At 38.3% G+C, this 26,909-nt stretch overlaps 2 protein-coding genes and 2 pseudogenes across 2 annotated transcripts; 1 reads left to right on the top strand and 3 right to left on the bottom strand.

Moving 5' to 3' along the window:
- Positions 1 to 2,818: 2,818 nt before the first annotated feature.
- LOC102490586 (60S ribosomal protein L23a) lies at positions 2,819 to 3,318 on the top strand. Its single transcript, XM_006164677.2, has one exon. It carries the CDS (start codon positions 2,819 to 2,821, stop codon positions 3,308 to 3,310), a length of 492 nt encoding a protein of 163 aa, XP_006164739.1. The 3' UTR covers positions 3,311 to 3,318.
- Positions 3,319 to 10,539: 7,221 nt separating this feature from the next.
- ZNF829 (zinc finger protein 829) lies at positions 10,540 to 12,951 on the bottom strand. The gene is made up of 2 exons (XM_014582605.1): positions 12,836 to 12,951; positions 10,540 to 11,721 (listed from the first exon to the last, which is right to left on the bottom strand). The coding sequence occupies exons 1-2, from the start codon at positions 12,918 to 12,920 to the stop codon at positions 10,742 to 10,744; spliced, it is 1,065 nt and encodes a 354-aa protein (XP_014438091.1). The 5' UTR covers positions 12,921 to 12,951; the 3' UTR covers positions 10,540 to 10,741.
- Positions 12,952 to 23,031: 10,080 nt separating this feature from the next.
- LOC114004445 (eukaryotic translation initiation factor 2-alpha kinase 1-like) lies at positions 23,032 to 23,800 on the bottom strand (annotated as a pseudogene).
- Positions 23,801 to 24,517: 717 nt separating this feature from the next.
- On the bottom strand, positions 24,518 to 25,483 carry LOC102495156 (eukaryotic translation initiation factor 2-alpha kinase 1 pseudogene; annotated as a pseudogene).
- Between the last annotated feature and the right edge of the window lie 1,426 nt (positions 25,484 to 26,909).

Genomic DNA, 26,909 nt, shown 5'->3' with positions numbered 1-26,909 from the left:
GCCACAATCCCTTATCCTCCATTCTCCTCTCAGGATCTTGGGCATGCACACACACGTCTGGTGTGAGTTTAAGCCACTGGGTCTGGGACTCGAACCGCGGTCGACTACATGGGAGTCCAGCAATATAGTCATTACATTAGCTGCTGGTCCTGAGAAAGGGAAAGTGAGAAAGCAAGCCACCAGGTCTGGGACTCAATCCCTGGTCAGTCATGTCCAGCGCCTTAACCACCACACCACCTGCTGGCTCTAGAACTTGGGTTTAATGAGAAAGAAAATGTCTGGTATTGGTGTTCTGTAAAAATCAAGCATAAATGCTATGGACAAATGTTACTTTTGCTTATTGCTTACAAACAACAGCATACATCTCAAGTAATGTAATCTCTTACCCTGGACTCACAAACAACTAAGGACAATGTGATTGTTGCTATTTTCTTATTCCCCAGATTGGTTGTCACTACCCTTCTGATCCTTTTATACAATTTGCCTGTGCTACTGCATTTGTTTTTTTCCCAAAGTAGTCTCACATAACCCATTCCAAGTGCTCTAGTGGTATTCAATGTTAGATCAAGCACTGGGCACCAAATTAAATACTGAAAAACAAATCACTGTCCATTTGCAAGAGCTAGAAATAACTGTAGACACCTTAAGACAGCATGTGTTTAAAATGCAGCTATGTAGTTATTTGAAATGTCATGCATTATTTCATCATATCTGTGTAACTCCTTTACCTCAAAATGACACACATTGGATCTGGATTTCTATAAAAAGCCATCTCTATGTGATATGGTCTTCTAACAATATTTCATTAGATATAAAAAAATCTTCATAAATGGATCATAGGTTTGCAAAATAGTTTTCTGCCCTCATCTAATCCTTCTGATTTTGCCTCTAACATTTAACATATTTCAAAAGCATTCCCACTGGAACATTCTCTTTTAAAAAATCCTGTTTTTATCATAAAGTTTTCTCATAAACTGACTTAGGAGATTGCTTTGAGATCTTTTTGCAGGTGTACATGCTTGTGTGCATATATGTGATTTGTCATGTTAAATTCTGTATGTTGTATGTCTATGTGATAAAAGGTCTTAAGGAATTCAATTCAATTTGGGTTCATAAAAAAGAGCGCTCATTGGGGCCAGCAGGTGGCATGGTGGTTAAAGGCGTTGGATTCCCACATGGCCGACTATGGTTCAAGTCCTGGACTTGGTGGTTTGGTTTCTCACTTTCCCTCTCTCTATCTCTCCCTGATCAAACTGGAAAATAATAATTAAAAAAAATTAAATAATCAAATAAAATAATTATTTAAAAAATATATTTAAAAAAGAGTGCTCATACAAATTAACTTAAATACTTTTCAAGTTTGCATAGCTTAAAATCTTTGACAAATAAGCTGGTTTCAAATATGGTAAAAGAAAAAAATTTTAAGTGAAAATCTTTACAATTTCAAACAAATACTTTGTCTAGAGTTTTACTGATCAGGCAGTATCATGTTTGATTGTTTAAGCGAAACAACTAAAATTTATGTTATGTGTTACATATTACATGGTAAATATCTGACCAACAGGGCAAATAGATTAGTGACTAGCCTTCTTTAATATTTTGTTTTCTCAAGGTAATCAAAAAATAGCTATAAAAAGAGATTTTAAATATTTAATAAGACTTATTTTCCTAAAGTTCAATTTTTGATTCTCTTAGGGTTCAGTTATAAAAATTATAACTAAAGGTAATAATAACAAAATCATGTAAAGGAAATTTTTATATGTAATGTGGAGAGCAGCCCTCCACAATGTAATCCATATATTAGTCTTTGGGTTGTTTTGTTTTGCTCTGAAAGTCTTAACTGAGTACTATAGTCTGCCATGTATTCTGGTTTAATGCCAGCAAACAGTGAGTTAACCCTATTTCATCCCTAAGGTGCTTTAAACATTAACTTTTATTTTCTACAGACAGTTAAGTCAAATATTTAAGCTTTTGCTATCTTTGACAAGATTTTCCCCAACAAATTCTAAATTAAGTTCTTTTAACTTCAAAATAACTTTTGGATCTTTACAGAGGGCCCCTGAAACATCCAAAAGACAAATGTTAAACCAATTAGGTTTATTTTAATATATTAAATAATATTGCTGGACATTTTGAGTAATTTTATTCACATTGAAATTATATGTATAATTTATACATATACTTGTGAATACATATATACATATGTATTCTGTATTAATATATGTATTATATTCCATCCAAAATAATTCGAAATTTCTAGAAATATAATATTGTATTCATCGGGCTGTTACAGCTTGATATTAAACTGATGTATGCTATGCAATAAATACTGCCAAATTTCTTTATCAGTTTTAAATTACTGTCAGATTTTTAACTAGGGTTAGTTTAAATCTTATTATTCAGGGGTAATTAGTTTAATATATATATTTTAATAATCATTTTATTTATTTTTTTAAATTTATTCATTCATTTAATTTGACCATAGAGAGAAACAGGGAAAGTGAGAAAGCAAGTCACCAAGCCTGGGACTTTGAACCATGGTCAGCCATGTGGGGTGTCCACTGCCTTAACCAACATGCTACCTGCTGCTCCCGAGTTTAAAAGCATTTTCTAAATGCTTTTCCCAGATGGCTATAATACTAATGTGAAAGAAGATGTACTCATACAAGTACAGTTTTCTAATAATCTAACCATTTAACTAGGTAAAAATATCCATTTTATGTAGAAAAACTAGTCAGTTTTATAATCTGCTAGGCCAACCATTAAATAAAACCAAAATTTACCATAAGTAAAAAATGGCTGCTTTTTTCCCACCAAGATGGCGCCGAAAGTGAAGAAGGAAGTTCCTGCCCCTTCCAAAGCTGAAGCTAAAGGAAAAGCTTTGAAAGCCAAGAAGGCAGTGCTGAAAGGCATCCACAGCCACACACACACACACACACACACACACACACACACACACAAAATCCATATATCGCCCACCTTTTGGAGGCCCAAGACTCTTCGGCTGCAGAGGCAGCCCAAATATCCTCAAAAGAGCACCCCCAGAAGAAACAAGCTTGACCCCTATGTCATCATTAAGTTCCCCCTGACAACTGAGTCTGCCTTGAAGATAGAAGACAATACATTTGTGTTCATTGTGGATGTCAAGGCCAACAAACACCAGATAAAACAGGCTGTGAAAAAGCTCTATGATATTGATGTGGCCATGGTCAACACTCTAATCAGGCCTGATGGAGGGAAGAAGGCATATGTGCGATTGGCTCCTGATTATGATATTTTGGATGTTGCAAACAAAATTGGGATCATCTAAACTGAGTCCAGCTGGCTAATTCTAAGTACACACATTTTCACCATTTCAAAAAAGAAAGTCTAAAAAATTTTCATGCTAAAAAGCCAGTATTACAATTATTTAGTTATAAAAATAAAAAATAAATAAAATAAAATCTTAAGGAAATTGTTAAAATCTGTAATTTGAATAAATTCCATAAGATTAACTTAAGTCAATTTCCTATGACAATCCATTTTATAAACAATGCTATACACCCAGGGAACCAGCAGTTAGCATAATGGCTATATCGCTGGACTCCCACGTAGTCGACCGCAGTTCGTGTCCTGGACCCGGTGGCTTCAAACTCATGACGGGCGCAGGTGTGTATGCGTGTGTGCCCAGGATCCAGGAGGAGAAAGGAGAAGAAGAGAAAGTGGGGTAGCCACCTTCCCCTGGTGGGGGGGGATAATTTTTCACTTTCCCTCTCACTGTCTCTGTCTTTCTCACATGCCCTATAGCAAAAACCTCTCAAAAAAACAAAACCAAAAAAAAAAAAAAACAAGGCTATACACCCAAATTAAAAACTGATATAAAAGGTTATAAATTCAATATTAAATATAAACCCAGAGAGCCTAAAAGACAATCTAGATCTTCCTGAATCCTTATAGTTCTCATTATTAAGTTAATATACTTTAATATTCCCTATTTTTAGTCTTTTAAATTTTATAAAAATTAAAAAACACTTGGGCTAATCTAATAAAACTGTTCAGTTCTATACTTGTAAATTTATTGAAAAGGTTTTTGTTACTATAGTTTATACGTGTTCACTAGCTACTAATATATACTAAGATTAAAATTATTAAAAAATAAAAAATTCTAGTCAGTATGAACGTATATAATTCTAAAAACACCTTTGTAAAAGCACTGATCCTTTTAACATACTTCACTACTCCTTATGGTATTTCTTGGGAATAGCTATGTCAATAATCTTATGGTTTTTTTCCTACTAATCTGCGGAATCACCAAGCAAGAGCTTCATGCAGTAGTCATCCAGCTCCACAAACTCAAATTAGAAAAAGAAAAAAGGGGCTATGTGAAGAGCAGCCATTTTGAGAAAACATGGTGACCTTCAGATACACACAGAAACAGCAGTTCCATGAGCTTCGTTTGAATAGGTATGAAAGCAATTAACATATGAACACACTACCTATGTGCTGTTGTTGATAGTACAAAGTAGTATCAGGTGAAATGAATTCACATATGTTCATCAGAAACAGCACCAAAAGCGCAGAGAAATCACGTGGAGCCAGTCATTCTTATTTCATTCAGCTGATTAACATCAGAAAACAACTGGCTTTGCATTCTATTTCTTCTTCTCCAATTTTCTGCCCTATAAAATAAACCTGGATGGTTCCTGGTTGTGGCTTTCTCCATTGGAGAATTCAGCCCCACACAATCCTCGCTCTTCTATATTTGTATATCTTTGTGTTTTGTTACATTTATTTCTAATACACAGCCTCCCTACTCAGAAAAATATGTTCCACCGAGCAGGTTCTAGCAATTCATTAGTTATTACAGTGCTGAAATGTAATTTTTTAAAAAGAAAAACAAGGAAGATTCCTTCGCTCCTGAGAAGTAGTCATTTCAGGGTAAAAGAGAAATGAACAGTTCTACTGATAATTCAGCCTCCAGCAAACAAGCTAGCATAGCAGGAGAGGCAAGGCCTTCAGCAGAAGATTCTTCATTGCTCCTGCTAAGTAGTCATTTCAGGGTAAAAGAGAAATGAGTTCCTACTGATAATTCAGCCTCCAGCAAACAAGCTAGCGTGTTGACTAGAAATCACTGCAGGACCACAAGAAATATGGGAAAGCAAGAAAATACCTCTCCTCCAAGGGCAAAGAGTAACTCCTCTTCATCCACAAGCAGTTCAATGGAAATCATGGAAATGTCTGATAAAGAATTTAGAACATTCATAATGGAGAAGCTAACAATAAGATCCTAACATGCCACAAAAGATTTCTGCATAATAATTTTAATCAACTAGAATTATTTTGCAATTGATTGGGTCAAATTTTAAAAGTCATTAGAAACAATGTCTGAGAAATACTAGATACCATCAAATGTCCAAACATCTTGATATTTGGTATCCCAGAAGGCAAAGAGTCTCATAAGGGCATTTGTAATCTATTCCATGGAATCCTGCAAGAAAACTTCCCAAACCTAGAGAGGCACTCAAAGATCCAGTCCCAAGAAACACAAAGGACCCCAATTCGAATCAACTTAAGAAGATCTTCTCTAAGACACATTATAGCCAGGTTGACCAAAACCACAAAGACATACTAAGATTGGCAAGAGAAAAACATCAAGTTACCTACAAAGGATATCCCATCAGGCTAACAGCAGACCTCTCATCGGAAACAATGTGAGTGAGGAAAGAATGGGAAAATATATTCAAAGTGTTAAGAGAAAAGCAATTTTAGCCAAGAATACTGTACCCAGCAAGGTTATCTTTCATGTGGGAAGAAAAGACAAGAACATTCTCAGATAAACAAAACCTGAAAGAATTTACCAGCAATAGACCAGATCTCCAAGAAGTTCTCAAGAGAGTGCTATATCAAGAAAATTAAATACAGACACACAGAAATAAGAGTTCAAAAACTAAGAAAGTGGCCAACTTAATTGTAGGAACAAGTCTGGAGTTGAATATTATGTCCCAGAATTTAATCAGGAAAATCGAACCACAACAGAAGGTAAAGTACCTGAGATTGAATTGGTGAAGTATAATTTTATGATTTTTTTTTTTTTTTGTAGAGGCTTTTGCTATAGGGCGTGTGCGCTCGCCAGAAAGACAGAGATAGACAGAAAGCGAGAAATCACCCCCCAGGGGGGATGGCCATGCTGCAGTCCCTTCTCCTCCATTCTCCTCTCGGGATCTTGGGCACGCACGCACATGTGCCTGGTGTGAGTTTTAAGCCACCAGGTCCGGGACGCGAACCATGGTCGACTACGTGGGAGTCCAGCAACATAGCCATTATGCTAACTGCTGGTCCCCTAATTTTATGACTTTTGACTAAATATTGCTGTTTTTCTTGTAGACTTTGTTATCTGGTTGTAAGGATTTGTTCCCTGTCTTGAGATATGGACAGGTTCATGCACCTACCATGTGAACAGAATCCTAACCTGTTTCCTGGCTTTAAGCAAAAGTTCCTTAGCATTTCTTTGATTTAAGTTAAAACTGGTTTTCTTAATAGTACCAAGTGAATTTGCTATTGAAAACAGATTATTGTGTGATAAATACAATGTGTGTGGGGGGAAGAAATGGAAGACAACTGTAGACATCAGAGATGGTGTGAAGAGAGGGTGGGAAAGGACAGAGGTCAGAAATAGGAGGTAAAACAAATTCTAGAAACTAGAAATGTAAAATTTTTTATAATAATATGCACGATTAAGCCATTATGCAGTATATTCTGGATGGGAAATCACATTTTGTATGCTGTGACGATGCTTAGGGAGAGAATGTAAATTTAAAAAGAAAGTTTCAGGGAAAAAAAAACTAGAACTGTTTTTCTTGAAATTAAAAAATAAAGCATTAAAAATACCTATTCAATGCCTGCAGTAAGATACATAACCCCAACTAGGTGCTACTTTATAGGATGTTCATTCTACTCACTGAGGCTTATGCCTAAAGTTGGACTTGTATTCATGGAAATGTATATATCAGCTGTACTTGCTATGAAAATATTTAGATTAGTTAAGATCTTTAGTGACTCAATAAAATGTGTGTGTTGGGGGGAAGTATAGAAAGCAAACATAGATACCAGAGACAGTGTGGGAAGAGAGTGGGAGACTGCCAAGGGTAAGAGATAGGGAATCAAGGATGTGGTAAAAAAAAAAGCAAAAGATACAGGAAACAAGAAATGGAAAATTATTTGTTGATGATAACATGTATGTTGATGTGCTTGACTGAGCCAATACATAGTGTACTCTGGATGGAAAATCTCACTTCGTATGCTGTAATGATGTGCAGTGAAGAATGAATGTAAATAAATAAATTTAATTTAAAAAGTAGATAAAAATAAAAATAAAGCAAAACAAAAACAAAAATAAAAAGCATTAAAGTTGCATCTAGAGAGCAATTTTTATGATTTCAAAGCTTCAGAGGGTACGGTTTGTCAATAGTTATTTTAGCACGAGCTTTTAGGTGGCATGGTTAAGGGCGTCGGATTCCCATATGGCTGTCCATGATTTGAATCTGGGACCTGGCGGTTTGTTTTCTCACTCTGTCCCTCTCTGGTCAAATTAAATTTAAATAAATAAATAAAGTTAAATAAAACAATTCTTTAAAAAATATAATGGGAAGAAAATTTTTTTTAAAAGTTATTTGAGCAAGGTGATATCTGACCAGAGAAAGAGTATTATGATACTGTTAAACATAATGACAATGGTCTATACTTACTTACAATATCACAGTGTGATTTTTGCACGCTAAAAAGCAGGTTATATTGCAGCATGGATATTATGACTACACTTTGAAGATAAAGTCTGTAAAGATTTGTTGTATTACTTTGAAAATAGTCATCTCTGATCAGCAAGATTTCAAATGATCATTATTTTTATCCTTGTGCTTTTTTTTAAACTTTCCTTTTATTTTTCAGTCAATAAGAAAAGGTTATACAAGAGGTGAAAAACAGTAGAGCTGCCATCATAAACTTACAATTCTGCCAGGAATTAAGAGTATATGTAACACAATTTACAGGGTAGTTCTGGTAGAAATAGATCTATATGACACAGCAACAGAAGAGATGGCCCTAAAACATAAACTAATATAAACACAAGTATATTAAGAAGAAACAAACAATGGGGAAAGAAGGGATTATTGAATAAGTAGTTTTGGCATATAAGTTTTTTTTGAAAGATTTTTGCTATAGAGCACATGGGCTTGCCAGAAACAGAGAAACAGAAAGCAAGAAATCACCCCCCCCCCCACAGTGGGGGATGGCCAAGCCGCAATCCCTTCTCCTCCATTCTCTCCTAGAATTTTGGGCACACATGCACACGTGCCCAGTGTGAGTTTAAGCCACCAGGTCCAGGACTCAAACTGCGCTGCACTACATGGGAGTCCAGCAACATAGCCATTATGCTAACTGCTGGTCTCGGAGCTTTTTTTTTTTTTTTTTTAAACAGGTGAAGATCTATTTTAGGCCTTAAACTCAAATTGTGAAGGCTGCCCCCAAAATGCAACAGATAGCACTGCGCAGAGGAAGCTGAATCCCACATGGCCAACCAGGACTCCAGTCCAAGCCTGTGCTTGAAAAACATGCCGGTTGCAACCAGGATCTTTAAAGGATAGAGAATTGGAGGAAAAGGGACTGAGATGTGATCAGGCCCTGTTGGAGGGTACCTTTCTTTCATGTGCTTGCTCCCTCTCTCTCTTGTACATGCATGTGAACACCACCCTATGGCATCAAAAATACTGTTTAAAGAGATTTTTGCTATAGCGCACATGTGCTCACCAGAGAGAGACACAGAGAAACAGAAAGCAAGAAATCACCCACCCGTGGGGATGCCTACACTGCAATCCCTCCTCGTTAACCCCTCAGGATTTTGGGCACACATCCAGCAGCAGTTGAGTCCAGGACTCAAAACCTTGACTATGTGGGAGTCCAACAATGTAACCATTATGCCATCTGCTGGTCCCTACATTTTTTTTTTAAGAAAGTTTTTTTCTAAGAGAGATTTTTGCTATAGGTTGCATGCGCTCACCAGAGACAAAAAAGCAAGAAATATCCCCCAGGGGGGATGGCCATGTTGCAATCCCTTTATTCTCTTCTTGGGATTATAGGCACACACACACACGCGTGCCCGGTGTTAGTTTTAAGCCACTGGGTTCACGACTCAAACCGCAGTCAACTACGTGGGAGTCCAGCGACATAACCTGCTTATGCCATCTGCTGGTCTAAAAAATTTGTATTTTAAAATATATGTGATTAGGGCTGGCAGGTGGTATAGTGCTTGGGGTGCTGGACTTCCATGTGGCTAACTGCTGTTTGAATCCCAAACCTGGTAACTTGCTGTCTCACTTTCCCTTTCTCTCTCTTTGGTAAAATTAAAAAATAAATAATAACAAATACAATTAAATTATTATAAAATAAATAAAAATATATCTAATAAGATACACTAAATGAAATTATAATTAGACAATGCTGTTAAGGTGTCACGAATCGAGCTGTCTCTCCCAAAATATGCTGAAGTCCTAACCCCTGGTACCTACCTGTGAATGTAATCTTATATGAAAATAGGGTCTTTGCAGATGTAATCAAATTAGGATGAGATCATTAGGTGATCCTAATCCAGTGTTACTGATGTCCTTATAAAAGGGGGAAAGAGGGAACCAGCAGTTAGCGTAATGGCTATGTTGCTGGACTCCCGCGTAGTCGACCGTGGTTCGTGTCCCGGACCCGGTGGTTTAAAACTCACGCTGGGCGCGTGTGTGTGCGTGCCCAAGATCCCGAGAGGAGAATGGAGGAGAAGGGATTGCGGCGTGACCATCCCCCCTGGGGGGTGATTTCTCGCTTTCTGTTTCTATGTCTCTGTCGGTCTGGCGAGCGCACGCGCCCTACAGTGAAAATCTCTCCAAAAAAAAAGGGGGGGGGAAGATATGGAGATATACAGGGAGAATGTAACATGAAGATGGAGGCTGAGACTGGAATGACGCATTAACAAGTTAAGGAATACCAATAACTGCCAACTATTACCAAAAGTTAGGAAAAAAGGAGAACAAAGTCTCCTTCAGAGTCCTCAGAAGGAACAAAATCTACCAATAGTCAATTCTGGATTTCTAGGTTGTAAAACTGAGGGAACACATTTCTGTTTATTTATTTAAGTTTTTTTGTTGTTGCTGTTTTTTACCTTATATGTTTATTTAAGTTTGTCACAGGCTAACCAGTGAGAGAGAGAGAGAGAAAGTGTGAGAAAGCAAGTCTCCAGATCCAGGACTCAAACCATAGATGGCCATGTGTGAGTCCAGCTCCCCATCCACTGTGCCACTTGCTGGCCCTATTTAAGAAGATTTTTGCCATAGGACACATGTGCTTGTGGTAGAGAAAGACAGAGACAGAGACAATGAAAGAGAACGTGAGAAATCCCCCTCTAGAAGGGATGACCATATCGCAATCCCTTTTCCTCCCATGATCTTGGGCACATGCACCTGTTAAGATTTCTAAGCCACCAGGTCCAGGACTTGAACTGTGGTTGGCCATGTGGCAGTCCAGTGACATAACCACTATGCCATCTACTGACTCTAAATTTCTGTTGTTTTAAGTCACCAAGTTATTAGTACTTGGTTACCATGTTATGGTAGCCCTTGAAAACTAATACACAAGATAACATTTTATTAATCCTGAATTTGCTGGTGGCTTTAATATTAAGAAATATTATTATAAAAGTTAATAAAAAGTTTTCACTTTCTATCATTCATCCAGTATGAATTCCTTCATGGCGAATAAGATCTGAGCGACTACCAAAGGCCTTTCCACATTCCTTACAGTCATAAGGTTTCTCACCAGTGTGAATTCTCTGATGTCTAGTAAGGTTTGAGCCTTTATTAAAGGCCTTTCCACATTCAGCACATTCATATGGTTTTTCATCTGTATGGATTCTCTGATGTTGAATAAGTTCTGAGCTTTGAATAAAGGCTTTTCCACATTCTTTACATTCATAGAGTTTCTTGCCAGCATGTATTCTGTGATGGTTAGTAAGCGTCGAGGCACTACTAAAGGCTTTCCCACATTCCTTACATTCATAAGGTTTCTCACCAGTATGCATTCTCTGATGCTGAATAAGCCTTGAATGTTGAGTAAAGGCCTTTCCACATTCCTTACATTCATAGGGTTTCTCACCAGTATGAATTCGCAGATGTGGAAAAAGTTGTGAACTTTTAGTAAAGGCTTTTCCACATACTTTACATTCATAGGGTTTCTCTCCAGTATGAATTCTCTGATGGTCATTAAGGTTTGAACAATAATTAAAGGCTTTTCCACATTCTTTACATTCATAAGGTTTTTCACCAGTGTGAATCCTCTGGTGTTGAGAAAAATATGAACTACAACTAAAAGCTTTTCCACAGTCCTTACATTCATAGGGTTTTTCTCCAGTGTGAATCCTCTGATGTCGAGTTACGAGTGAGCCCCGACTAAAGGATTTCCCACACTCCTTACATTCATAAGGTTTTTCACCAGAATGAATTCTCTGATGTTGAATAAATTGTGAGTTCTGATTGAAGGTCTTCCCACATATTTTACATTCACAAGGCTTCTCTTCATTAATAGGTTTTTTATGTAGAGTACAAAATGTGGGCTGAACAAAAGTAGGCATGTCTTCCTGGGTAAGTATTACTTCACTGAAATGTCTCTTCTTTAGAGATAATATCTTGGTTTCACACATTGATTCCAGGTCTGAAAGAAAAGAAAAAGGCAAATATTAGTTTCTTTTGTATTTCTAGGGGAGTTAAGTTTTAAAAAAAAAGCAATGGGAGATGGAAGTATTAAACTGAAAGTAATGTCTGGGAAAGTAATGCTTAACAGTTATGCAGGAACCAGCAGACGGTGTGGTGGTTAAGGGTGCTGGATTCTCACATGACTGGTTGTGGTTCAAGTCCTGGACCTGGTGGCTTACTTTCTCACTTTTCTTCTCCCCCTCTCTCTCTCTCTCACTTTCACTCTCATTCTCACTCTGTCCCTCTCTGGTCAAATTAAAAATAAGTAAATAGATAAATAAGGCTAAATAAAATAATTCTTTAAAAAAATAGTTATCAAAGGAGCCAGCAGGTGACACAGTGGTTAAGGTGCTGGACTCCCACATGGCCAACCATGGTTTGAGTCCCAGATAATGGCAGATTGGTTTCTCCCTTTCCTTTCTCTCTCTCTCTCTTTCTTTGGTCAAATTAGAAATAGTGATAATGATGACAACAAAGAAAATGAAATTAAAAATTCCTTTAAAAACATTATCCAGTATGACTAAGACATATTTATTTACTTATTTATGAGAGATTTTTTGGAGGGCTGGCAGGTGGCATGGTGGTTGGGGGCACTGGATCCTGCATGACTGACCAAGGTTTGAGTCCTGGACCTGGTGGCTTGCTTTTTCACTTTCCTCTCTCTCGCTCTGTCCCTCTCTGGTCAAATAAAATAAAGCTAAATAGGATAACTTTTTTTAAAAGAGAGATTTTTTTGCTGTAGGATGTGAGCACTCGCTGGAGAGACAGAAAAGTCAAGAACAGAGAAGTCAACCTCTGGGGGATGGTCACACAAACAAAATCCCTTTTCCTTCATTCTCCTCTCAGGATTCTGGGTATGCATGCACACACACCCAGTGTGAATTTTAAGCTGCTGGGTCCAGGACTCAAACTGTAGTAGACTACATGGGAGTCCAGTGATATAGCCATTATGCCATTTGCTGGTCCCAACTAAGCAGTTTATAAAACTGACAAGAAGAGCTGGTTAAGGGAGTCAGATTCCATATGGTCAAGAGTATAGCTGAGTTCTGGCCCGGAGGGCTTGAAAAACTCACCAATTGTGTGTGATGCCCCAAATCCTGATAGGATGGAGAAATGGAGAAGGGACTGCAGCATGACAAGCCCCATGGAGAAGTGCATTGTCCTTGTCTCTATCTTTCTAGTGAGTACACATGCCTCTGACAAAAAATAAAAATGGAAAAGAAAAGCATAGAGAGGGTAATAAAAGATGCTAAGGGTGGTGATTAGGGAAGTAGATGAACTCTACGATTCTAATTCTAGTGTGGACCAAAATCACCTTAAACCTCACTGAATACACACTGCTTGGGGTCATCCTTTGAATTATGTAATAATTTTAATCATACTCATGTATATAAACATTTACTCACATACACAGAGTATCATACTTTATATTCTGCAATTTGTGGATAACTGTCAGACCTACGAAGGATTACTTTTTTCTTTTTTAAAGAATTATTTTATTTATTTATTTATTTATTATTATTATTATTAGTTTGACAGAGGGAGACAGAAAGAGAGAAAGGGAGAAAGCAAGCCGCTAGGTCTGGGACTTCAATTGTGGTCAGCCACATGGGCATCCAGCACCTAAACCACCACACCACCTGGTGGCCCCAACAAAGGATTGAAAAGAATAAATGTGTTGTATAAGTGGGAAGGAGTCGGTGACTGTACTAAAGTATACTGTTGGCAAATTGACAGTCAGTATAAAGTCTAAGGTGTTGAATGAAATTGGTGGGAATAGTAAATATGTACATCTCTTATGTGGATAAGAATATAATTTGTCATAGCATTCTGTGATGATGTTGTTGGGACAAAAAGAAATGATCTTTTAAGTAATGGCATTGATTAAGAAGAAATACAACTCAAGTTTGAGACAGAAGATGAGTAAGAAAGGATGAAATGTGTTCTGTAAGGAAAGGAATTCCATGTCAACAGAGAGATGAGCTCCAGTTTTATGTTCTAAGGCAATTAGTTAATCTCTGAGCCTTCCTTGTGTGTTAAAATGGGAATATTTAACTCATGATTGTTAGAAAGATGAGTAATAACATATAAATAATGTATAAATGCTCGGTATTCATAGTTATTATTATGGTAGAATGTCACGGCAAAAATAGGGATATTGGGCAAATGAAACGGCTTAACATTATCAAAATAAAGCCAGTTTTACAACTTCAAGCCAAAAACATGACCCTTTTCCTCCTACACCTGTATAATCATTGGCAAACTTTAGTTTAGGTGAGTTCCTAAGAATACCTTGAAACTGTCCTCATCTATATTTATTTTACTCTAGATCAGAATCACTGCCTTCATACAGCACTAGGGGAATCTCCAAATAATTTTCCCATTATATTCCAAGACCTTCTAATTTAGTCAATACCTGCAGTGATATTTGTTCTAGCTTTGCCCTATGGAAAAATCTAATCTCATTGATAATTACCAACAAGATTCCAATGTGGCTCCTGTCTGCCTACCTTTGGAACTTGGTTTCATAATCCAATTTCGGAGCTAGTAAATTACAAGAGGAAACAGATTTTTTTTTTTGTTTATACTGCTGCTTTTTAAATACTGAAAGATAAAATCCTAATGACAAGAGTTGCCTTGGAGGTGAAGCAACAGTTATCAGCACTGAATCTATAGCTCTCCACCCTGAACTCATCTCCATTTCTTTCTTTTTGTTGTTGTTTGGAGAGGTTCTGCTAGTAGGGTATGTGTGCTCGCCAGAGAGACAGAAAGCGAGAAATCATCCCCAGGGGGGACGGCCACACTGCAATCTCTTCTCCTCCATTCTCCTCTCAGGATCTTGGGCACGCACGCACACGCGCCCAGCGTGAGTTTTAAGCCACTGGGTCCGGGACGCGAACTGCGGTCAACTACATGAGAGTCCAGCAACATAGCCATTAGACCAACTGCTGGTCCCTTGATTTCTAAATTCACCTGGGAGGAGATAAACCAGTAACTTCTGTAACTTGTGAAATGTATCGGATGTATCACAACTACTGCGAACATTACACTTAAGAAACTTTATATATGCTCCCTAAAAGACAGGGGAAAAGAAATGCATGCTCATTATCAACGTTACCAATTAAGGCAGTCCTAGGAATTCTGGCTACCATTTTAAGCAAAGAAATAAAAAATAGAAGATTATAAGAGAAGAGCCAACTCTAATGATATGCAGAAAGTACAACCTAACTAGAAAGACCAAGAGAATTTAAAAAACTGTAAGTTCAGTACTTGGAAAAATTAATAGTATTTCTCTGCACCATCAATAACCAATTAGAAAATTATAATATGCTTATAATAGCAACAAATCTATTTTTTAAAAAAATTCAAAAGTTACTCAACTAAGAATAAAAGGATAGCTATGGGGAATAAATTTAAACTCTAAAAGGACAGCAAGACAGCTTCATGGCCTATTGATTAAGGCAACTGCATGGTCAGCCGTGCAGTTGAAGTCTTGGACCCAGCAGCCTGAGAAACATGCCAGGTATGTGTATATACCTGCCCATAGTCCTGAAAGGAGGGAGAATGGAGAAGAGACAGTGGTGTGATCATTCCCCATGAGGGGCTGCTTTCTCCTCTCCCTTTCTGTCTCACTACAAGCCCACATCCTCAAAGTCTAATGGTTAAAGGAGTTGCCCTACATGCTACCATGGTTCAAACCCCAGCCTTGGTGGTTCAATTCTCAGCCTTGGAGGCTTGGAAAATTTGTGTGTGCATACATGTTCAAAATCCCAATGGGTTGAAGAGGGGATTATGGCATGACTACACCCTATTGGGGGGAGGAGATGCTTTCTTTCTCTCCCTCTGTGTCTCTCAGGCTCTTTCTCTCCCCTCTATGCCTCTCTCAGGCAAAGGCACATACCCTCTAGCAACTAAAAAACAAAACAAAACAAAAACAAACTAATCCCAATCAAAACTCTACTTGGATTTTACATGGAAGGGCAAGAGTACATCAGAGGCTAAGTAACTTCGGATACATAAAAACAATAAAGAGGGTGGCCAGGAGGTGGGGTAGTGATTGAAGTGGCAGGATCCCACATGTTTGGCTGTGCAGTTAAAGTCCTTGAACCTAACTGCTTGAAAAACACTAGACACATGTGAATGAATGCCCCAGATCTCAAGAATGGAGAAGGGACTGCAGCATGGCCAGATCTCTTGGTGGGTGGTTTCTGATTTTCCCTCTCCCTCTGGTGAGTGCACACACCCTATAAGAAATTTTCAAAAAGGAAGAATAAAAGAGTGCCTTCTCTTTCAGATATTAAAAGATGCCACAAAAAACACTCTAATACTGGCATAAATACACAGAAAGAGAATAAAGTGGGAACCAGCAGTTAGCGTAATGGCTATGTTGCTGGATTCCCATGTAGTCTACCATGGTTTGTGTCCCGGACCCAGTGGCTTAAAACTCAAGACGGGCACGTGTGCGTGTGTGCCCAAGATCCCGAGAGGAGAATGAAGGAGAAGGGATTGCGGCGTGACCATCCCCCCTGGCGGGTGATTTCTTACTTTCTGTCTCTATGTCTCTCCTGTCTAGCGCGGGCCCCTTAGAAAAAACCCCCAAAAAAAAAAAAAAAAAAAAAAAGCAAGGTAAGAATAAAGCATTGAGACAGAACTATGTATGTATAAGATTTATTTATTTTTATTTTTTAAAAGAATTATTTAACTTTATTTATTTTACTTTAACCAGAGAGGGACAGAGTGAGAGAGTGAGTGAGAGAGAATGAGAGAGAGAGAGAGAGAGACTAGAGAGAGGATGGAAATGAGAAAGCAAGTTGCCAAGTCTGTAACTCAAACCTCAGTCAGCCATGTGAGTCCACTGCCCTTAACCATTGCACCACCTGTCGGCTCCTTGTATGAGAATTTATTACTCAATAAGGATGGCACCAGCAATAAATGAAGAAGGTGTAAATTCTTTAATGGATCATAAGAGGAGAAAATAGTTCAAGTTATGGAAGAGAAAAAACCCTGGGTTCCTAGATGAGATATTCCAAATGGGTATGAAAGATAAAACTATAATGTGAAAGGTCACATTATAATTTTAGAAGGAAATAGAAGATATTTGTGGAAAATAGACAAGGAAATATATTTTCCATTTCCCACAGTAATTCTATAGATAACATCTATTTCCAAAGCTTCAACTTTAACTTCTACTAGATCAATTCCACCTTAATATTTTCTGGCTTTTTTTTTTTTTTAAGAATTTATTTAGTTTTATTTATTATCATTATTTTCCAACTTGCTATAGATCATGCATACTCACCAGAGAGTGATGGGGTTGGGGGAGTGAGTGACAAAGCAAGCCGCCAGGACTGGGACTCAAACCACAGTCAGCCTTGAAGGAGTCAAGCATTTTTTTTTTTTTTTTGGAGAGGTTTTTGCTATAGGGCATGTGTGCTCGCCAGACAGACAGAGAGAGACAGAGAGATAGAAAGCGAGAAATCACCCCCCAGGGGGGATGGCCACGCCACAATCCCTTTTCCTCCATTCTCCTCTCGGGATCTTGGGCACGCACACACATGCACCTGTGTGCATGTGTGAGTTTAAGCTACCGGGTCCGGGACTCGAACCACAATCGACTACGTGGGAGTCCAGTGACATAGCCATTATGCTAACTGCTGGTCCCAAGGGAGTTCAGTATCTTAACCACCACACCACCTGCTGGTCACTTCTGGCTTTTTTATAACCTTATAAGCTCCCTTCTGATCATCTCATTGCAGAATCTACTTTGTAGAAATTACTTAGAAGCAGGAGATCTTGCTCTACTAGGTAACAAGGTATAGTACATGCTACAGTATTAATATAGTGTGGTTTTGGCATAAGGGTAGACAAATAAGAATAATAAAATCCAGATATTGGGTCAGCCACTAGTGTTGTGGTTAAGGTCAGCCAGTAGTGCAGTGGTTAAGGTGGCTGGATCTCACATGGCTGACTATGTAGTTTGAGTCCCTGATCAGTGGTTTGAAAAAACTCACCAGGCACATATGTGCATGCATGTCCAAAATCCTGAAAGAAGGGAGAAATGATGGAGAAAGGATTGTGGCATAACCTCATAGGGAGAGGGGATGCTTTTTCACTTTCCTTTTCTCTTGCACTATCCCTTCAGTGACGGCATATGCCCTTCGGCAAATTAAAAAACAAAATTAAGATATATAAACACATGATTTATGCAAAGATGGTCTTACAGAGAATAGGAAAAGAATATTCATTTAGATAAACAATGTTGGGTCAATTGGATGTTCACCTGGAAAAAAGTGAAATTACCTCCTATCTTACAACATATATACAAATATCAATCTATGGAATTATAGATCTAAATGTAAAAGGCAAAACAACAAAGCTTCTAGAATATAACATATGAAACATCTTCATGATTTTGGTGTAGGCAATAATTCCTCCTCAAAACTCAAAAAAAAAGCAACTCTATAAAGTAAGATAGATAACTTTGACCATATTAAAATGAATAACTTCTGTTCATCAAAAGACACTATTAATAGAGTAAAAAGGAAAGTTATAGAGACTATAGATGATATTTTCATCATGCATAACCAACAAAGGGTTTATATACAAAATATAAAAAGAATTCCTGAGAAGACTCCTCCATGGCTCCTAAGAACTAGTGATTTCAGAGAAAAAAGAGAAATGAAGATTTTCAACTGATAATTCAACCTCCAGCCTCCAAACTCGAGTGAATCTGCTACACCAAGGGATAAAAATGAAACGGTAAAGAGATTCCAGATTACCTCTTTCTGTATGCTCCTGAATGCTCAGATTGAACTTCAAGAATTAGGAAGAAGCACACCATCCATCAGATGACTAGAAATCACCAAAGGGCCATAAGAAATATGGGAAATTAAGAAAATACCTCTCCTCCAAAGGAAAAGAGTAACTCCTCATCCACACAGTTTAACGGAAATCATGGAAATGTCTCATAAATAATTTAGGTAATTCATAATGACAAAGATAACAGAGATGGAAGAGAAGAGAGACAATGAACTGTGGAAGAGGCAGGAGAAAGAAGCTGATGAGTTCCAGGAGATGAGAAAATTCTTGCAAGATCTAAAAAAGGAATTACACACTTTAAAAAAGAATCAAATGGACCTGTTAAATATGATGAAGGCTATAATACAGGAAGTCAAAATCTCCCTTGAAAGTATTGAAAACAGACTCCATACAGAAAATAGAATCTCAGACACAGAAGAGAAAATGGCTGGCCTAGAAAAATCCACCACAAAGACTGAGAAAATTGCCCCCCAAAATGAGAATAATATACTAGAAATACTAGATATCATCAAATGTCCAAACATCTGTATAACTGATATCCCAGAAGGCGAAGAGACTCATAAGGGCATTGATAAACTATTCCATGAAATCCTGCAAAAAAATTTCCCAAACCTAGAGAGGCACTCAAAGTTCCAGTCCCAAGAAATACAAAGGACCCCAAATAGAATCAATCAAAGAAGATCTTCTCCGAGACACATTATAGCCAGATTGAACAAAACCACAGACAAAGACAAGATCCTAAGATTGGCAAGAGAAAAACATCAAGTTACCTACAAAGGATATCCCTCCCATCAGGCTAACAGCAGACCTCTCATCGGAAACAATGTGAGCGAGGAAAGAATGGGAAAAATATATTCAAAGTGTTAAGGAAAAAGCAATTTCAACCAAGAATATTGTACCCAGCAAGATTATCCTTCATATGGGAAGAAAGGACAAGAACATTCTCAGATACACAAAACCTGAAAGAATTTACCAGCACCAGACCAGATGTCCAAGAAGTTCTCAAGAAGTGCTATACCAGGAAAATTAATACAGACACACAGAAATAAGAGTTCAAAAACTAATAGCCAAATTAATCGTATGGAAAAGTACGATATCCCAGATTTTAATCAGGAAGATCTAACCACAACAGAAGATAGATTAGGTACATGAGACTGAACTGGTGAAATAGCATTTTATGATTTTTGATCGAAACATTGCTGATTTTCTTCTAGGATTTGTTTTCTGGTTTTAAGGATTTTTGTCTTGAGCTGTCAATAGGTTCATGTACCTACTATTTGAACACAATCCTAACCTGTTTCCTGGCTTTAAGTTTTAAGTAAAGTTCCTTAGCATTTCTTTGATTTATTAAAGTTAAAACTGCTTTTCTTGGGAAAAAAAAAAAAAAGAGTTCCTTCAAATCAATAATAAGACAGATAACCAAAAAAGTTTATGCAAGAAACTTAAACAGGCATGTCACAGAACACATATACACACACATATGTATCAGAGTGGTTCAAATTCAAATGTCTGGCAATACCAAGAACTGGCAATAATGCAGAGCAATAGCAATTTTCATATTGCTGTTGGAAGTGTAAACTGGTACTAACTATGGCACACTAGCATTTACTATATAGCAGAACGTACACATATCCTATTACCAAGTAATTTTCACTCAGAGTATATGCTGGAAAGAAATATGTACTGTAAAGTGGTCTTAAAAAGTTTTTGAGAAAAAATGCCTAAGATGAAAAAACTATGCACAGATTTCAATTTCTTTTTTCGAATGGCAAAATTATTCTTTATCATGACACAAACTACATCTTGTAGCTCATAGTAACGCTTTTATCACTTTGTTCCACTTCTCAGGTATCTCTTTACAAGTGACTAGGAAGCGTCTTTACCAAATAAAAATTGATGCCATGGTAACATCAGCCTCAGGATCTTCCTCAACCCCTTTATCTATGAACAGTCACATTCCCTGATATCATATTTTTCTTGCCTGAAATATCCTTGCTATTCCTTCAAAAACCAGATTTAAGCCACTTGTTCCTGCAAAGAAAAACTAGATAAAAAAATTCCTGATCAGGAATTCTGTATTGTTCTTAGCATACTCCTATTACTAGGAGTAATTCTTTATTCCTTAGTTGCTTACTTGCCAAGTAGTTGGAAAAGGATAATCAGTTTGAGAAAGTTTCAAATCAATTGGTGGCTTGCTGTATCAAAGCAGCTGAATTTGAAACAAGTTCAATATCATTGCCTTCAAGGATCAACTCATCTTTCTGGGCTTGAAATACTGAACAAGCAACACCTGGTCTCATTCGAACACTCCAGATGTATTTTTCACCCAAGAAATTTCGGATTTCAACAAGAGACCCATTCTCCTGAATAACGACATTGGTGGGGGAAATGAGCATACACAGACCTCATCTTGTAGTGGAAGCCCAACATAACACCCTTGATCATGTTCTGGACGTGACTACAGATGATGCGAACGGTCGCCAGCTCCTTTCTGTTTCCCCACCATTTGTCAACCCGCAGTCTCCTCTTCTTTTTCCCAAGGAGGCTGAGCTCGACATTGATGTGGTAGAAGTCCCTCCGCAGGGTTCCTCGGGGGCCCTTCACGATGACGGTGCATCCCTTGAGGGTGATGTCAACATTCTGGGGAATGTCGACCGTCTGGTTGCTGAGAATGGTCTTAATCCTTGCAGTAGGCACAGCCCAGATTTCAAATTTTTTTCACCAAAATAAACTTGTTCTTTAATTTCATTTTTCCAAATGTCTCTGAAGTTCTCTTATATTCACCAAAAGGTATATACAGAATGTTGACAGCAGCAGTATGTATAATGGCTAAAAACTGCAAATAGCAGGGACCAGCAGTTAGCGTAATGGTTATGTCGCGGGACTCCCATGTAGTTGACTGCAGTTCGTGTCCCGGACCTGGTGGCTTAAAACTCACGCTGGGTGCGTGTGCGTGCGTGCCCAGGATCCCAATAGGAGAATGGAGGAGAAGGGATTGCGGTGTGGCCATCCCCCCTGGGGGGTGATTTCTTGCTTTCTGTGTCTCTGTCTCTCTCTGTCTGGCAAGCACATGTGCCCTATAGCAAAAACCTCTCCAAAAAAAAAAACCCCTGCAAATAGCAGCCAGCAGGTGGCATGGTGGTGAAAGGCACTGGACTCCCACGTGACTAACCATAGTTCGAGTCCTGGACCTGGTGATTTGCTTTCTCACTTTCCTTCCCTCTCTCTATGGTAAATTAATAAATAATAATAAAGTTACATAAAATAATTCTTAAAATTTTTTGGAATTATTTTTATTTACTTTTATTCATCATCATTTTAAAAAATAAAGTAATTCTTTTATTTAACTTTATTTATTTTAATTTGACTACAGAGAGACAGAGACAGAGAGAGGGAGAGGGAGAGAGAAAGCAAGCTGCCAGGTCTGGGATTCACACCATGGTCGGCCATGTGGGAGTCCAGCACCCTTAGCCACCACGCCACCTGCTGGCCCTATCATTATTATTTTAACTTGAACAGAGCAAGAGAGAAAGTGAGAAAGCAAGCCACCAGCTCTAGGATTTGAACCATGGCCAGCCATGTGGGAGTCAAGTGCCTTAACCACCATGCCACCTGCTGGCCCCCAAAATAATTCTTAAAAACAAAACAAAACAAAACAAAAAAAACCTGCAAATAAGCTTGCTGTCAGTAGTAAAGATAATTTATAATAATTAATTACATAATATACAACTTAAAATATAGTCATAGAATGGAATACAATGTAACCAATGAGAATAACCTAACATCAGATCTGAGGGATATCAAACAGTTCATAGAACATGTGTATTATGAAAAAAACTCCATTGATTTCAAAATACTTTTGCAGTAAAGTAAACTCACATTTTAAAAACACATTTAATTACTATTTGTTAATTTGCTGTAGGGCACTTGTGCTCACCAGAGAGAGAGAGAGGGGAAGTGAAAAAGCAAACCGCAAGGTCTGGGACTCGAACCACGATCAGCCAAGTAAGACTCCAGTGCCTCAAACATTACGCCACTTGCTAGCCCCAACTCACATTAAAATAAAAAAAATCTTGGGTCCAGCAGTTAGCGTAATGGCTATGTCACTGAACTCCCATGTAGTCGACCAAGGTTCGAGCCCTGGACCCAGTGGTTTAAACTCACACCAGGCGCGTGTGCATGCATGCCCAAGATCCCGAGAAGAGAATGGAGAAGGGATTGCAGCATGGCCACCCCCCCCGGGGGGGGTGATTTCTTGCTTTCTATCTCTCTGTCTCTGGTTTTCTGGACAGTGCATGTGCCTTGCCTGCAAGAAAAAATTCTCCCCCGGGGGGGGGGGGGAATCTGCCAGAATGTGTTTGTGTTGATAAGAGAGAGACAGATGGGGGCCGAAGGGGAAGGTGAAAAAGCACTCCCCAGTGAGGGATGGTAACATTGTAATCCTTTCTCCTCCATTTCTCCCCTTTTTGGGGGGAGGGGTATTTTTTCATCTTTAATAATAATCTACACAGGCTTACTAAATACAACTAAGAATTATACCATCTATATCCCAGTAAAGATCGAAAATTTACATTCCAGTTGACTAGTTTAAAAGTCTCAGTCTACTTTCATAATACGGATAAAGCCTAATTAAGGCTACACAGGTACATCCCCATCTTTCATGGCATCCTTGACCCCTTTGTCCTGACAAAGGAGGCTTAGCTGCTTCTTTAGTTCTTCAATTTCTTTTTCTTGCTCTACTATCTTCATCTGTAGGGTAAGATTAACATTTTCAGAATTTTCGACAAGTTCACTCTGCAGCAGTTGAAGAGCAGATGGTCTCTGGGAAGAGTTCTTCTAATTAGATGCTAGATATATTTGGCTTGCCTGAGACATCTTAACTGACAGAAGCAGGTATCTGACCAATTTACAAACCTGTGAGAACTTCTGCTTGCTCCATTTCTGTCCCAAATGGCCTGAAGAACTCTAGCAGGATCACACCCAACTTATACATATCTGACTTGGCATCATACTCAGATCCAACTGTTCAGGTGAAACATATAGACAAGTACCCACCCTGGAAGTATGTGTCAGTGTTCTTTCTATTCCTGCTTGGTCCAGTCTGTGTTTTTCTGTATGATCTCTGTGCAGACCAGACTGAAGTCTCCTATTTTCACTTGCTGATCAGGGCCATGAAGAAAAATATTTCTGAGCTTCAGGTCTCTGTGTATAATTCCCATGTTATATAAATTTAAAAAATATACCTTCCACCAATTCTTGAAAAAAAATTTTTTTTTTTTTGAGAGGTTTTCACTATAGGGCGCGTGCGCTCACCAGACAGAGAGAAACGTAGAGACAGAAAGCGAGAAATCACCCCCCCAGAGGGGATGGTCACACCGCAATCCCTTCTCCTCCATTCTCCTCTCAGGATCTTGGGTACGCACGCACACGCGCCTGGCGTGCGTGAGTTTTAAGCCACCGGGCCCGGGACACAAACCGCGGTCGACTATGTGGGAGTCCAGCAACATAGCCATTATGCTAACTGCTGGTTCCCAATTCTTGAAAAATTTTTGCTGCAACACTGGCCATAACATTAGGACAGGCTGATTCGTCCATACACTCTCAGCAGCGATTGTATTCTTGGCTATCCAGTCCCACAGAGAGAGCTTGCACAGCTGCATCTGGATATGCAGCATCAGGTGATACTGCGCCTCAGTCTGCCTAATAAGTTTAGGCTTTCTTCAGAAGATTCATCAGTGGATGTGAAATTAGCTTCTAGGTCTAAATTATACCTAAGTGGAAACAATGTTTGACAATTGATCTAGCACACAAATCACCCAAGTCATTTTCTTGAAGCTCAAAGGATGATTAAAATTCTCTGGTGATTCTTATGACTAAATTGGTGGTATAGTTTACAAATTTGTTATTTGGATTTTTATTATTAAATTCTTCACCGGATTTTTCTTTTTCTGATGTGCACTCAGCAAAGATAATGGATGAACTGCTACTTTCATCATTTTGAACATCATATTGATTTCTGTCTTCTGCTTGGTCTCAGACAACTTCCAAAAAATGGCAACTGAATAGGAACTCGGTCTACTTGTGGCTGGACCATATGAACATGTTCCATCTAGGCAGCTTGATAGCCCACAATATTAGGATACTGAAGACCTGCAAGTACTTTCACTTCCCATAGTAACTTCATGTAATTTGTTCAAGTTGCACCCTTAATCAGGATTTTTTTAATCACATAATACTGACCATCTAATTTATTCCTAAACTTGTATATCCACTAGTTAAGTGCTGAGCGTACTTGGCTTGCATGGGACACCTCTTACAGACAGGTAAGATAGCGAGTTCTTCAAATTCATTTAAATAACAAGAAGTTTGTGTTTCAAAGGCTACTTCCCTTGATCTGATTTTTGGTACATGAGAATTATCCTTACAAGGATCCTGCCAAACTCTCTCTTTAACCGACCTCATTAAATGATTAATAGCTCTATTGTGATGTAGTCTCTGGGCTAAATTCACCACTACAGGTGAAAGAAGACAGTAGTAACATTTTGATAAAGGTCTGACAGAGCAATTTAAACATCTGTCTTGAATGCACTGGGTTTGGTTTATGGACATGACTCAAGTACTCCAGCAAAGAAACAAGCAATGGTTGGTTTGCAACTGCAAAAGAGAGAGATGGCTGTTGTAGAGGTTCTTTTAATATCTGGAGCTTTGCTGGAACGTCACATTTTTTGATCCAGGTCCTCAGCCGAGAAGTTGATGGTAGGCGGCGCAGACAGAGCCCCCACCTTGTCACCGCCTGCTTCACAGTCACAGGCCCCAGAGCCATCTGCCAGCATTGCCCACCATGCAGGCCACCGCCCCCAAGTCCAGCACCACCTCAATCCAAGAGATTTTTACTATAGGGTGTGTGCAGACGCTGGAGAGACAGAAAATGAGAAATCACCTCCGAGGAGGATGGTCGTGCTGCAACCCCTTCTCTATTCTCCTCTTGGGATTTTGGGTGTGCACTCACACGTGTATGCACCTGGGTGAGTTTCAAGCTGCTGGGTCTGAGACTCAAAGTGTGGTCAACCATGTGGCAGTCCAGCATCTTAGCAACTACACCTGACACCTCTTGAGATTTCTGGCATGCATGCACATGTGCTGAGCTTGTTTCTCAAGCTGCTGCCTGTGAAATGCATATGAAACTCAAACTGTAGCCAGCCATGTGGAATTCAGCTGCCTTAACCACTAGACCATGGACTGGCCATAAACTCATATTTTAATTCCATCTTTTCATAAACTTCTTGAAGTCCCTTTACATAAGCAACACAACAAATGTATCACATAAAGAGAGTGTTGAAAAGGCAAAACTAATCCATTGTGTTAGAAGTCAGGATGACGTTTATTTGGGTGGAGGAAATAGAGGCTACTGATTGGGAGAGGGCAGTAAATAAGTTCTGATGTGCTAGCAATGTCTATTTCTTGTCCCTAGTGGTGACTACATGGATGCATTTTCTTTTTTTTAATTTATTCATTCATTTATTTTAATTTGACCAGAGAGAGGCACATAGAGAGAAAGGGAAAGTGAGAAAGCAAGCCACCAGGTCCGGGACTCAAAATGTGGTTGGCCATGTGGGAATGTCCAGCGCCTTAACCACCACACCACCTGCTGGCCCCAATGGGTGCATTTTCTTAGCACAATTCATCATGCTACATCATGTGTAATACTAATCATGTAGCATCATAGTCATGTCATTTTCTATATTTATGTTATATTTAAGTTTTTTAAAAAGTAAAAAAAATAAAATATTTGATAAATTAAAGAATAAACTGCTAAATTCAGGAGAAACTGATCAAAGAAATTAAATATTAAAATTAAACTAGAAATATTAATAATTATATTAATAATAATAAATTACCATGAAATGCTTATTAAATAATATTGAATTATTCATGTATTGATTTAATTATTAATAATAACTAAACAATTAGATTAATTAGTAGATAAAATGAAAACTAGTACAGACAAAGAAACACATACAGACAGATAGACATGCATGTATTTCCTTGAGGGAATATGTGCTGTTTACACAAGTCTAAATGTAGCCTATCCTAAGAAGGAATGTAATCTAAAATATAGCTAGAATAACTGCTTTGGAAATAAGGAAGGTACTTGCTATATTGGTCTGGAAAGAAAATATAGAAGAAAAAAATGGAAGAGTACTTGAGCCCTCGAGGGAGCTTCCTGATAACATTTCAGAGGTATTATTTCCTTATGACCTTGCTCCTGCCATATAATCTCTCACTTACCTGAACACAGGCCTCTAGTCAGCTCTTTATCAACCATCC

Source organism: Tupaia chinensis, unplaced genomic scaffold, assembly GCF_000334495.1.
Source record: "Tupaia chinensis unplaced genomic scaffold, TupChi_1.0 Scaffold143654_1, whole genome shotgun sequence".
NCBI classification, from domain to species: Eukaryota; Metazoa; Chordata; class Mammalia; order Scandentia; family Tupaiidae; genus Tupaia; species Tupaia belangeri.
This window is presented reverse-complemented; position numbering and strand designations above follow the sequence as displayed.